The 14,350-nt window shown below is 45.8% G+C and overlaps 1 protein-coding gene across 5 annotated transcripts in view; it reads right to left on the bottom strand.

The window, feature by feature from the left end:
- The window catches only part of LAMA3 (laminin subunit alpha 3), a 267,772-nt gene that overhangs the window by 96,499 nt on the left and 156,923 nt on the right, over positions 1 to 14,350 (bottom strand). For all 5 annotated transcript variants that reach the window (XM_054510344.2, XM_045886917.3, XM_064577799.1 and 2 more), the window contains 6 exons: positions 13,493 to 13,637; positions 11,720 to 11,846; positions 11,493 to 11,632; positions 9,830 to 9,945; positions 8,448 to 8,659; positions 7,251 to 7,455 (listed from right to left, as the gene is read on the bottom strand). In XM_054510344.2, the coding sequence (XP_054366319.1) occupies positions 7,251 to 7,455; positions 8,448 to 8,659; positions 9,830 to 9,945; positions 11,493 to 11,632; positions 11,720 to 11,846; positions 13,493 to 13,637 (945 nt within the window). The remainder of the gene's footprint in view (positions 1 to 7,250; positions 7,456 to 8,447; positions 8,660 to 9,829; positions 9,946 to 11,492; positions 11,633 to 11,719; positions 11,847 to 13,492; positions 13,638 to 14,350) is intronic.

Raw genomic sequence — 14,350 nt, forward strand, 5'->3', positions numbered from 1 at the left:
ATTTTTACATCTAACACAAACATTTAGTAAATCTGTGAGGATTCTCAGAGATAGAGGTCCCCCCCAAAAGGCATTCCTCTTGCTATTGCTCTTCTGAAAAGGTACATTTGTACATATGGCTTCACTGAAAGATCCAGGTGGATCACCATCTCCTTTAGTTGAGCTCAAAATAGCCTGAAAGTGGTCGGTATCACGCTAGTTTTTAAAGCAGTGATTCCCAGCTTCTCATATCTGTCAATGATCAACGAAATCTTCAGAGGATATTCTAGCCCTTTTGTTTGTTCACAGAACCCAATGACATAATCTTCCATTATTAAAAGCAAGGCAAAATACTTTTTCCATCGGCCTTCTATCAGATTGGATTAGTGTTGCTATTAAAAACAAAATCTTGATCAATATAAGGAACTTTAGGACCTCAGCCTAGCGTTGACCAAAATAATGGACTCTTTGGCATTTGAACAATTTTGCAATATTTTGTGTGTTACAGAGATTGAAGAGGAAATAGAACAGAATTTTAAATGTAGGTAGGAAGGTAGAGATAATTTTACCAAATGTTTAATGGCTTAGGAAACTGAGACCCAGGAAGGCAGAATAACTTGCCCAGTCTTCTAGGTACTTTATGACAAAGGTGAGTCAAGGACTCAGTTTTACAGCCCCAACTTAATTTATTCCCAATTGCCTCTAAAATTACACCAGTTTTAATTAGGTAGAGATTGAATATTATGGATTGCTACAATTATTTTTGTAACTTATTTTAAAGTAGATTAATATTTATAACAGTTTCATTTTCTTTTAGTATGATAAACTTGAACACCTATAAACAGTGAAATAAAATTTGAAAATTCCAATTTTTAAGCTTTGTGATCTGTGACAATTTGTACAACTGCAAGAGAATCTGTTGTATCTGAGAAAGGATATGTTTTTCTTCTTGTTGCAAGTTCCAGGTAGCTTTGATCATTTCTTTCGCATGAACTTTAGTTTCCTCTAAACACATTCTTCATTTTCATTAGGAAATTTCCTTTGGGGTGGGGGAAGAACATTCTTTCTTCTAATTTTCTTTTTTTTGCATTTTTGCCCAAAGGGTTTTCTTTTTTTTTTCAAGATTTTATTTGACAGAGAGAGAGATAGCGAGAGCAGGAACACAAGCAGGGGGAGTGGGAGAGGGAGAAGCAGGCTTCCCGCCAAGCGGGGAGCCCGATGCGGGACTCGATCCCAGGACCCTGGGATCATGACCTGAGCCGAAGGCAGACGCTTAACGACTGAGCCACCCAGGCGCCCATGCCCAAAGGGTTTTCTTAATTTTATATTTTAAAATATCATATGGTAAAATTGACGTTTTCTTTTGTTGTAGAGTTCTATGAATTTTAACACACATAGAAATTCATGTAACCACCACCATAATCTAGGATACAAAATAGTTCCATGACTTCAAAAATCTCTCTTCATAGTCAGATCCTCCCTCTACTTCTTACCCCTGGCAATCTCATATCTGTTCTCCGTATAAATCTGTCTTTCTAGTATTTCCTAAAGAAATAACCCTTTGGGTAATCAAAAGCTTTTTTGGCATCAACAGTGGAATTAACACGAGCAATTTGTGTAATTTATAGTCATAATAAACTGAAAGTTTTTTTTACATTATCTAAGGGCCTTTTCATGACAAATCTACTTTGATCATGGAGAGATTAAGTCATCCCATCAGATTATTATAGTCTCCTTGGTAATGTCAAGATAAACAATTTCACATCTTGATTTAGGTGTGGTACGGGATAATGAGATTCCATTCCTGTTGATGTTTCCTTGGGTTTGGGCAAAACTATGCAGCATCCCTTGGTTCTGAGTTAGGACTTTTCTAGTCTACTGAATTGTCATTGTTATTTTCAACTAATGAATCACTGAACACTACAAAAAAACTAATGATGTACTATATGTTGGCTAACTGAATTTAAATTTAAAAAAATGAAAAACAAATTGTCATTGACTAGTGAGAGTTTGTTAAACACTCCTTATGATTTCTACCTAAGATACTATAGTAAATCTATGTATCTATCACAGATGGCACCCCAATGCATTTTTACGATTTTTAATGCATTCTTGATTTCCTTTTTCTGTGGCAGCAGAATTCAGAAACAATGTGTGAGGTTGTGTTTGCAGCAATTTATTCTGTTGACCAGTTTTTCCCTCTTAAAATTCTCCCCTTATTTCTCAGACAGAGAATTCCTCTCTGTCTCCTGCCTGAAAACTGTTTCTCCATCTCCTTGGTTCCTTTGCCTCCTACAGTTAAACAAAGGTACTCCCGCAGAACACACACCTGCTGTTTCCTCCTCCATGTCCACACCTACTCCTTGGGGTCCTCATTAGTCTAACCTATTCCCAAACTTCCATCCCAGCCCCAAGCTCTTCACTTGGATGTTCTGCTTTCAAAAGAAAAACCGAAGTAGTCATTATGGAAAAACAGCACTCTGTTGGTCTGCTTTACACTTATTTTTGTGGCTTCATTTTTATTTTAATTATATATGGGAGTACTGTAATGTGTTCAGTATTTAGGGCTTTAAGTTTCTTCCTGCAGATGTGATGGAGTCTACTACAGAATCCTGGGCTCCATCCTCTGCCAGGACTCCCACTCTCTCATAACCGTTCCATGCACACTTGTTGATCTTCCTCTCTTGCTCCTCCCAGAGTTTTTCATCCTCCAGGTTAGGCATTGCTTATTCTGCTGTTCAAATGGAGCCTGTTCTTTTGGCCTTTTTTTTTTTTTTTTTTTTTTTAAGATTTTACTTATTTGAGAGAGAGCATGCGCACAAGTGGGGGGGGCAGAAAGAGAGGGAGAAGCAGACTCCCCGCTGAGCAGGGAGCCCCATGCTGATGTGGGGCTCCATCCCAGAACCTGAGATCATGACCTGAGCCAAAGGTGGACATTTAAACGACTGAGCGACCCCGGTGCCCCTCTTTCAGCCTTTCTATACCCAGATTCCTGCTATGATACCTCTTGAATGAGCAGAGGATTTTAATGGTAAGGCCTCCCCTTCTATTCATCCTGCATCTTCATCAGACTATTCTTTATGCTGAAGGATTCACACAAACCAATTCCACATAAAGACACTGAATTATTTCCTCTGATTTGTTCTTCAAATATATTAAAATGAAAACAATTATTCCTAATTCAATCTGTTTGCCTTTTTAGTAACACCCTGGATTTCCTTTTCTGAAGCCAGTTCTAATTCCACGGTTTCCTTTGGTCTGCTAGATGTACTAGGGGAGCTCTCAGGATGTTTGTGTGTTTTTTAATTTATTTTTTTATTATATATATTATATATATAATAAAATATATTAAAATATAAAATATTTATTATATATATAATATATATATAATATATTAGGTGGGAGGGGCAGGGGGAGAGGGAGAAAGAGAATCTTTTTTTTTTAATGTTATGTTAGTCACCATACATTACATCATTAATTTTTGATGTAGTGTTCCATGATTCATTGTTTGCGTATAACACCCAGTGCTCCATTCAGTACATGCCCTCTTTAATACCCATCACCAGGCTAACCCATCCCCCCACCCCCCTCCCCTCTAGAACCCTCAGTTTGTTTCTCAGAGTCCATAGTCTCTCAGGGTTCATCTCCCCCTCCGATATCCCCCCTTCATTTTTCCCTTCCTACAATCTTTTTTTTTTAACATATAATGTATTATTTGTTTCAGAGGTACAGATCTGTGGTTCATCAGTCTTACATAATTCACAGCGCTCACCATAGCACATACCCTCGCCAATGTCTATCACCCAGCCACCCCATCCCTCCCACCCCCCAGCACTCCAGTAACCCTCAGTTTATTTCCTGAGATTAAGAATTCCTCATATCAGTGAGATCATATGGTACTTGTCTTTCTCTGATTGACCTATTTCACTCAGCATAATACCCTCTAGTTCCATCCACGTCATTGCAAATGGCAAGATTTCATTCCTTTTGATGGCTGCATAATATTCCATTGTGTGTGTGTGTGTGTGTGTGTGTGTGTGTGTGTGTGTATACACCACATCTTCTTTATCCATTCATCTGTTGATGAACATCTTGGCTCTTTCCATAGTTTGACTATTGTGACATTGCTGCTATAAACATTGGGGTGCACATACCCCTTCGGATCCCTACATCTGTATCTTTGGGGTAAATACCCAGTAGTTCAATTGCTGGGTTGTAGGGTAGCTCTATTTTCAACTTATTGAGGAACCTCCATACTGTTTTCCAGAGTGGCTGCCCAACTTGCATTCCCACCAACAGTGTAGGAGGGTTCCGAGAAAAAGAATCTTAAGCAGGCTCCACACCCAGTGCGGAGCCCAAAGCGGGGCTCAGTCTCATGACCCTGAGACCATGACCTGGGCCAAAATCAAGGGTTGGACATTTAACTGACTGAGCCACCCAGGCACCCCATGTTTGTGTGTGTTTTAGACAGAGGTACTGCTGACATGTTTCAACAGCAACAGACCCGCTTGGCTGACTGTCTTTCAACTGTTGTTCTAACTTTCCCATGACCACCTTTTCATACCCGAGATGGAAGACCTTGTTGGTGTTGCTCTCTTGGCTTCCTGGAGAGAAATACTCCATCCTCCTTAACCTTGTGTCTGTTTCCATTGAGAGCCACACATTTTATTTACAAATACTCTGGAGCTCTGGTGTCAAATATTTATGACTGGCTATCAGTTTGCTGTCTCTAAGAGGGTACTGATTTTCAAGAAAGGGAGATTGGTACCTCTGGGAACATGAAAAGGGAGAGGTTCAGTGGTAAGGGAGTGACGGAAAATAATAGTGCACGTTCGCCATTTGAGGGAAGAAGACCCTGGTAGAGACAGAAAAGAACAAGATGAAAAGCATAGTGGGGCTGATAGCCCCCAGACGGAAAGTGATACCCATCCATGAAAGAACAGAAGGAAAAAAAGACAGCTCTGTGAAATGAAGAAGTCAGGAGAGGAGATGTCAAGAGGAATACCAAACAGCCCAGCTGATATGAGGCAGCATGGCCGTGTGATAGACTAAATCTACGGGATTCTGGCATTTGTCCAGCTACTGTTTTGGACCAAGGGCTCAAAGAGAGGGAATGGAGGCAATTGTCCCTGGGGAGGCAAATCTAGGTCACTAATGAAGTCACAGGATCACACACATCTTGTCTTTCTCTCTCCCTTCTATACCATTGATTGCGTCTTGACCGGTACAGCCAGATTCTCTTGCCTCCCAATCCTCCACCCTCTGCAGCCACAAGCCTGCAAGCATCTCCTGGGCACGGTGCATCTCTGCTCCTAAGCATTCCTGCAGGTCTGTGCTTCCAGCCCAGGTGCCATTGTCTTTCTCCATCAGTTACTAACTGAAAATAAGCTAGACGTTTTCATGGGCCCATGGGTGCATTCAAGACCCAATGTAGCATCTTCAGTAATGAGCTCTAAGAGCCTGACTTCCATCCGGAGAATAGCTTAAGCATCGGAGGGAACAGAACCTGATATATGTTAACTAGTGGTGATGAAATAATTCTGGATATCACCTCAAAATCCTCTGTGTAAATCGCCTTCAGTGTAGGCTCACAGTTTGAGAAGGATGAGCAACTGAGCTGACTCAGGGCAGACTCACACCTGTGGTTTTAAAGACTCGGAAGGTTTCATGACTCAAGTTGTCACTCAGCTTCCTTTCCTGTAGCACAAAGGGGCTGTGAGGACCCCAAGCAACAATTAAAGGTGTGGTGAGGTGTCCTTCCTTAGGAAAAGTGAACGTCGCTGTTACAGAGAGTTGAATTTTGTCCCCAAAAAGATATGTTCAAGTTCTAATCTCCAGTACCTGAGAAGGTAATCTTATTTGGAAAGACAGTGTTTGCAGATATAATCAAGTTAAGATGAGGTCATGCTGGAATAAGGTGGGCCCTAATCCAATGTGACCGGTGTCCTTCTAAGAAGAGACACACAGAGAGAGGAGAATGCCATGTAAGGATAGAGACACACCAGGAGGATCCATGTGATGGCGGAGCAGAGACTGGAGTGACTCATCTATGAGCCAAGCAACGCCAAGGATTGCTGACAGCACTAGAAGGCAAGAGAAAAGCATGGAACAGATTGTCTCCCAGGGACTTTAGAAGGGCACGGCACTGTCAACACCTTGATTTCAGGCTTTTAGCCTTTAGGACTATGAGAAAATAAATATTGCTTTAAGTCATCCTGTTCGTGGTAATTTGTTAGAGCAGCCACAGGAAATGAATACAGCCGCCCTTGAACTGGAGTCGCGGATGCCTGCCACCCACAGCAACAGCCTCCCCACCCCCCCACCCTGGCTGTCACACCCAGATCACCCACACAGACCCCAGAACGTCTACCCCCCCGAGGTGGGGGGAGTGCAGGGCGGGTGGTAAGCCTCACACTTGCTCCTGCACACTGCCATATGGGTCCAGATGCCAAAGCCCCGGCTCAGTTTCCCCCCCACATAAGCCCCTTGCCGACTCCTTCCAGCCTCTTTTCCTAGAAGACTAGATCCATTCTGCATCCCCGGGGGCCATTCTCCAGTCCTGCTGAGATCAGGCTGATCACCTGCAATCGTGTGACGTTGGCCTCTAGTTCTCCACGCAGAGCTCAACCCACAGAGCCGAACCTCTTACCGACACAGCATCTGTGGGAGCCGACCTTTGCCACTGTCCCTTACCAGTCGTGCCCTGGCCTCTCAGTCAGTCCCAATGGCAGCCCCACTCTCAGGTTGGGCTCTCCAGCGTATACCTTCTTCCCTTGCCTGCCCACCGCCAGCCAAGGCCCACCGTGGACACCCCAGCACCCCTTCGAGTTGCCTGAGGGCAGCAGGCCTGAGGCCTGCGGACTTTGTCACGCACTGTCCTCAACAAAAACACCATGAAGACTTGGAGCCCAAACCTAAATACCGATAGATAGGTGCTCACCACACGGGGACACAGTCAAAGAAAGGATAACTTAATTATGCATACATATGGGCCACCCCGAGAACAATGCTGCAGGGCATGGGCAAGGCGGTTTATGACCCCAGGCGCCTGGCCGTCCACCTGCCCTGGCTCTGCCAGGCTACCCTGAGCCTGAGGGGCCCAGCTACTCCACACACCACACAGCCCGTCCAGGGTGGGGAGCTCCACCCTGAGGTGAGCCCAGTGCTGTCCTTGGACCCGTGAGACACAGGAAGGAATGGTGACTGGTGTGTGCAGAGGACATCTTCCCTTCCCATAAGACGACCTAATAGGTCAGTGCCCCCGGGCTCACCTGCACTCCCCGTGGTCCCTGTCGCACTCCGGGGTGGCGGCCCCAACGGTGCCCCTCCTGGAACAGTTGCAGCCTTCGCAGCCAGCCAGGGGGTGGAAGCTGAAGAAATGCATGTCACACACCTCACACTGGGGCCTGACCGTGTGGGGAGGGCAGAGGCACTTCCCCGTCATCTCTTCACAAAGGCGTGGGCCACAGTTGCATGCTGGCCAGGGAATCAAGAGACACGGTGTAAGGGAGAGACGCCACCTGGCCTCCAGCAGGACTTCACCAACTGCCAACATTTCCAGAAGCTTCCAAGGGGTCTGGGAGAAACGTCTTGCTTTTTCTTCATTATGCCATTATTGAGTGTGGCTGATCTGAAAGGTACCTCTCTTGGGGCCCAGACCAACTATACCAAAAGCTCACAGCAGACACAGCATGTGAACGCTGACTGAGGCACAGCTGGGCCCACTGGCACCAAGACAGGAACTCAAAGGAAGCCACCCAGCTGTAGTTACAGGCCATTCTAATGAGACGCCTCTCATCTGTCAGAGGGGCCTCTTCTTACAGGCCCCCTGCAGGGGCTCCACGTCACCTTAGTGCAACGGAGCTCAAGGTCAGGGCATAATGCAGCAGCAGGACCCTCACTAGACAAAGGCTGGTCTCCAGGTGAAGACTCTGTTTGTACCACACGCGCATCCCTCACTGCCACCCCATGGCCTGTGCTGACCCTATGTCTCAGGCCACAGGATGTTCTTCGATAAAAGTCCCCAGGCTTCCCCTTCAGAAAGCACTACGCTCCTGTGACCCTGGCTCTCCTCCTATTTCAATTGAGTTTTGGTTAGGCTGAACAAATTGAAGGGGCTTCCACGAGGAAGAGGGATGGAGGGGTCCAACAGTTTGATCCTTACGGCTCTTTAAATTCACCTGCTCTGCCAAGCACATGGGTCACATAGCACGGGAAACACAAATTTTTATCTTCTAGAACCTACCTACTCAGACTGTGGTCCATAGACCATTGGCATGGACATCATCTGAGTGATCAAAAGAAATGCAGACTCTCAGGCCCCAGCCCAGGCCCCCTGAATCAGAATCTGCTCTTTCACAAGACCCCTGGGTGAGTCTCCAGCGCAGTGAAACTCAAGAAGGTCCGCTAGATGAGCGGCACCCACCTGGGACCAGAGACAACCTTGGATGCGCCGAACGTGCACTTACGCTTGCAGAGTGGGAATCCGTAGTAGCCCATTCGACAGCGAGTGCACTGCCGCCCAATGACACTGGGCCGGCAGGGGCACTGCCCCCCCTCTGGGTTGCAGTGACGGCCAACGGCCCCAGTAGGGTGGCACTCACAAGGCAGTGCGCCCTTGTGGTAAAGGGCCACCAGGGACCTGGCGGAGTTCTTGCAGAATCCAGAGGCCGTCTGGGGGCTATGAAAACAAAAACAGCTCATGGCATTATCCCGGGAGGCATGCCCCATGGTAAAAGTCCCAAACTTCTCCTTCCCATTTGCTCCACCAACTGGTGTTTTGGGGGAGGGACTCTGGCTGTGGAAGAAATGAGAGAATACCCCACCCCTGGATTCACAGCGACAGCCAGCCTTCCTTCCACCCATCCACTCCAGAACACATCCCAGGACTGGTGGGTGGGAGCTTTTGGTGGCTGAAATAAAAGGGTGAAAATTCACCTATAGGATGAATTCTAGGTATGTGAAATATGTCTCAAGCAGTTACAAAAAAATTATACCTAGATGTGTATGCACCAGTAACAGTAACAATGGGAGGGGGAGGCAGCAAAGTGTCTACTTTTATTGAATGCTGTGTATTAGAAGTTTTGCCTACATCTCACTGAACCTCACAACCATCCAACCAATTAGGCCTAAGCCTCATCTCATAGATAAGACAACAGAGGCCTCTAGAAGTTAAACAACACATCCAAGGCCACAGAGCTACAGAGTGGCCAAGCAGACTTTCAAACCCCCTAGCTATTGGACTTCAGAGCTTTTACTCTTAATGTTTTCTATACAGGAGACTTCTGCTCACCAGGGCCCCCTGGAGCTCCTGGGTCCCTCAGGAAATCTGCAAGGGGACAGGGTGGGTCTGCAGAAGAGAAGAGCAGGAGCCCATACGCAGGGCTATCCTCGGCTCTTGGCATTCAAGGATCCAGGGAGAGGGGACAGGGAGGTCTGCCTCTCTGTGACACTCCCCACTCAATCAGATGGCAAAGGAGAGGGAGAATCTAGGCTGATGTGCTTCCCGGAGGAGGGCACCCCACATGGTATCTTTTAGGAATCTGAGCTGGATAACAGGATGCAGCAAAGAGGCCAAGAAACTCCTAAGCAGCCCGTGAATCCCAGCTCAGAGGGTGAACATCTGGAGGGATCAAAGTTGAGGACAGTAATCTTGCCCAAATGGGCAGCACAAGGTCTGGTGTAAGATGGTGAATGCAGAGGAAAAGCATCTCCCTCCCCGGACCCAGGACGCACTGCCACTCCCATGGGCCCTAGGAGGAAGACAGACCCAAAGGCCAAGCCCACCCTGGACCTTGTGCTGAGCGTGAACATGGGAGAGGCTGAGGAAGCTCCACAAAGTGATACTTACTCAATATAAAAACTGTTTCCTCCACAATTGGTGATAAACTCAAAAGACTTGTCCACTGATTTTTTGTGAAGTGTTTGGTAGTCGTAATCCTCCGCAGGCACCACTAGAACACGGACCTAAAGGAAACCTGTCAGCATGGCTTTGGATTTCCAACAGCAGGGCACACCTACGGCTATTTATTATACTTTCTCTTCACTACGACCAGCGTTCTTTATTGTGAAGCCCAAGACCACATGAAACAGGATTTATGAGAAAAGAATCGCAAGAACCACCCTAAGCTGGTGTTAAAGGTTCAACCCACGTTCCTATGTTAGAAATGGAGTGTGCTGGGGCAGATCCCTCAGAGCACCTGCTCAGAGAAGCAGCAGCCTCAAGTGCTCGGTGGGGACAGGACATCTAAGGGGTCATCAGGGGCCTGTTAGGAGGGCCAGGGCCCCATGTGATCTATACCGGGGACGACCCTGGATCGCCAAAGGTCACATTTTGTATTTTTAAAGGCGAACAAACCAAAATGGCAGAACCAATGGGAGAAACTCATACCATGGCTGGCCCTGAAGCTTATATCATGTCAGATATTCTGTTATGAATAACTGCAGCCCTAGTCTTTAACAGTGCTGCTCGGCTCTCTCTGCTAGTTTCAATCAGACTATTCCAGTAACAAATGCTATAGGAAATTTCAAATGTCTTTGTCAACTAGTCACCAACTTATAGCTTACAGAGAGCTCGCTCACTGCTCTCGTGTTATTCGATCAGTAAGCATTTGCCGAGCACCGTGTGCCAGGTGGTATCCTAGGCACGGGGGATACAAAATGCATCAAGTCAGGCCCCTGTCTCTAGGAAGATGGCCTCCTCACAGACAGAAGGGAGCATGAGCAAGAAACTACAGGCTCACACAGCAGGGCCTGGACAATGTTACCTGGCTCTCTGGAAGGCTTTACAGGCTTTGAGTGACCTTGATTCCATCAACCAAGGTAATGAACAGGGTAGAGGATACTTGGGGTTGTGCAGGTAACAGGCTTATGTCTGATGGACCCATGAGGTCCCCAGCTAGGCAGATACGCAGTAGATGGTCCCATACTGGGCCCAGAGCTCAGGAAATATCAGAGATGAATTCAGAGATGTGGTGTCATTGCCCCCCACAAGAGAGAACAGAATCAACGGATACAGATGATGTTATCCAAAGAGCAATGACAGAACAAGGGGCCTCAGCATCACACCCAAGGGAACGCCACCATATGTGGACAAAGGAAAGAGAAATCACTGAAGGAGCACTCCAGAAAGTGGGAACAAAATGAGAGAAAGCAGCTATGGAAGCTCAAAAAAGAAGTTGCAAGAACAAAGGAAGACTAAATGCTTCAGAAAGAGACCAGTCAGGTGAGGTGTGAGAAGGGACTGATGCAGAGTAAGACCCTGGTTCTCCAGAGCTTCCTGCCAGGGAGTTTTTTCTTCCTAAACACTTACCCATTGTGCCAACTTCCCTTGACCTTAATTGTCACCTGCTTCTTTTTTTTTTTTTTTTGCAAAAGGTAGCTATAAAATTTAAACATTTTTCTGTAAGACTTCAATTCCTTGGAGGAATTATTGTCATGAGCAAAACAGGTACAGAGAACGGCTGGCCAAGGCAAGCACATGAAGAGCAAGCTGAGGGAGAAGTAGACCATACCAATACTAAGGACTTTCCTTCTGGAACCTTCACAGTCACAGCCACCTCTGGCTCTGAGATGTCAAACTCAACTTGATCTTCAGCAATGACTTGGTCCCGGCAGCCAAGCGCATGGGGGCAAAAAGAGGCACGGAAGACACCTGGAGGCAGAGCGAGAGGAATTCCTGTCATGGTCCCGGAAGGCCCAGCTGGGCACGCAGCTATGGTGTCTGCTCCCCGATGCTCACCTGGCCACAGCCGCCCTCCATCCACAAAGACCTGTGTGGGAAATGTTGGGTGCGCTGCTTGATAAAAATGGATGACAATGACATACCGGCCTAGGCGTGGTACAAGTCCTCGCAGGGTCACTTGGTTCTAGGTAGGAAAAAGAGGATAAAATAACTTCTCAAGTTGCAGAGCTATGAACATTTAGAGTTTAAAAACCAAAACCATCTAGATATTTAACCAGGTGAAATGAAAACCCATGGTCACACAAAACTTTCACTTGAATGTTGACAGCTGCACTCTTTGTAATCAGAAATTCTGGAAACAAACCAAATGACCTGCAACTCAGAATGGATGAACCAACAGTGTGGTCAGCCATAAATGATGTTGGAGGGAATGTAATTTGGTACAATTACTTTGGAAAACTGTCTGGCAGCTTTTACCAAAGTCAAACATATCACTGAGCAATTGCACTGTTAGGTACATACCCAGTAGAAATGCATGATGTTTGCCAAAAGGCTGTGTGAGAATGTTCCCAGTGTTCACATACTGCTTGGAATAACCGAGTAAGAAAAAGTCAGGCTCCATTTTGGATGCTTGACTGATAGGTGTCAAGCCCCATCACTCATGTTTAATCTTTTGCCCCACACGTGCACAAGCCGAGAAGAAGGCCCAGGTGCACATCCCTTGTCACAAGCAGAAAGTTCAAGCCACACTAATTCTAGCACATGGGAAGGGAGTCCTCACCTTGCGCTCCTCCACCTTCCCCTCACCCCTGTCCAACCACAGTGAAAACCAGAGTCATGCTCCCACTTTTGCTCTAGCTTGAGTGTGAGCCCTGCTCTCTCCAGAAAACCTCACTCTGTGAGATGTAAGTCTTTTCAAACCCTCAAAAAAACAAGAAAAACAGCAGCAATAAAAGATTATCTTCATCTTTCAGTTGAGAACCACAACTTGAAGAAAGCAAATAATTTGATAAACGTCATACTCTAATTTAAGAGCAAAACCAGGACTAGAACTCCCTTGTCATGATTTCAATTCATCGCCCCCTATGATTCTGAGTGGACTTCCCCATACAGGCTCTTATTAAATTTTCTCTCTCAGATCCTGTTCGTTTTCTAACTTGATGCAATGTGAATGGATATGAGCCATCTCTAGGATTAAAAGGATATAATATCATCAGGGCAAATTGTAAGTCCTGCAACTTCATAGTTTACGGTGAAAAAAATACAGTCCCTTACTATATTTCACCTTCATGCTATTGATTATTAATCAATAAATGTTTATTGAGAATTTCCTGCCTGCAAAGCATTTTGCTGGTAGTTGGGGATGCAAAAACTCTGTTAGCCAGAGCAGCTTTTGCAAGTGCTTACATTCCAACTTGGGAAGATAAGTGATCATCTCAACAATGTTACATAGCAGTAGCCCATGAAAATATGACCTATGACAAAATGGGCCACGAAAAGTTGCCAAATGACTGTGTAGGTAGAGATACAGAAAGAAAAGAGAACATCAGGATGGGGTAGTCATAGACAAGATTAGGCAGATGCCTCACATCCAGGATTCTCCACAGTTGAGAGCAGAAGGCCTCAAACTTCAGGGGCATCCAAATCCCCTGGAGGGTTTATTAAAACACAGATTCCTGGGCCCCACCTCCAGAGTTTCTGATTCAGTAATTCTGGGGTGGGCTTGTAACATGCATTTCTAACAAGTTCCCAGGTGATGAGGATGCTTCTGGTGAGGGCCATGCTTTGAGAACCATAATTTAGAAACAACACCCTTGAGGGGAGTCCCACCTGTGGCGCCTTCAAGGTGACTCCAGTAACAACATCTGCAGAAGGCGAAGGATCCTGGGGCAGGAAAGGGGAAGACTCACCACTCGGGACCTCCAAAATTAATGCTGTTGGAGGAGTTTCAGGGACCAGGGAGACACAAGAGGCACTGAAAAAAAAAGAATATTAAAAAACAACCGAGGGCGCCTGGGTGGCTCAGTTGGTTAAGCGACTGCCTTCGGCTCAGGTCATGATCCTGGAGTCCCGGGATCAAGTCCCGCATCGGGCTCCCTGCTCGGCAGGGAGCCTGCTTCTGCCTCTGACCCTCCCCCCTCTCATGTGCTCTCTCTCTCTCATTCTCTCTGTCTCAAATAAATAAAAAAAAATCTTAAAAAAAAAAACCAAAAACCGAAAATGGAAGAACCATCCATTGGTGAAGATAGCGACTGTGAGCAAAAGACTGTGTGACATCAAAAGGATCTAGTCTCGAGAGAACCACAGGACTGTGGAGGGATCTTTATACAAAGACACTCAGTGTAGTCAATTGGTCAAGTGTATTCCAGCAAACCTGCTCAATACAATGAGCTAAAACAGAAAGAAAAATCTTAATTTTGAAAAATAGTAACCAGACAGAAACTTTCCCTCCTAGAACTAAAATTCATGTTAAATGGGGTCAATGCAATGAAACATTATTATTCACCTCTAAACATAAATGTCAACATAAAATCATATAAAAACAAAGAAGACAAATGCACATCACTTCTTTCAGGCACAGGCAGATTTCACTGTCTTGGTGGCTTCTATAGTCCTAACCATATGCCAAAGATTTCACGACTGTGTCTATAAATTATTTTTGAATCTACAACAAACAACCCTCCTGAA

Source organism: Mirounga angustirostris, unplaced genomic scaffold (genome assembly GCF_029215605.1).
Source record: "Mirounga angustirostris isolate CCGP_5_RB_7025 unplaced genomic scaffold, mMirAng1.0.hap1 SCAF_14, whole genome shotgun sequence".
NCBI lineage: Eukaryota > Metazoa > Chordata > Mammalia > Carnivora > Phocidae > Mirounga > Mirounga angustirostris.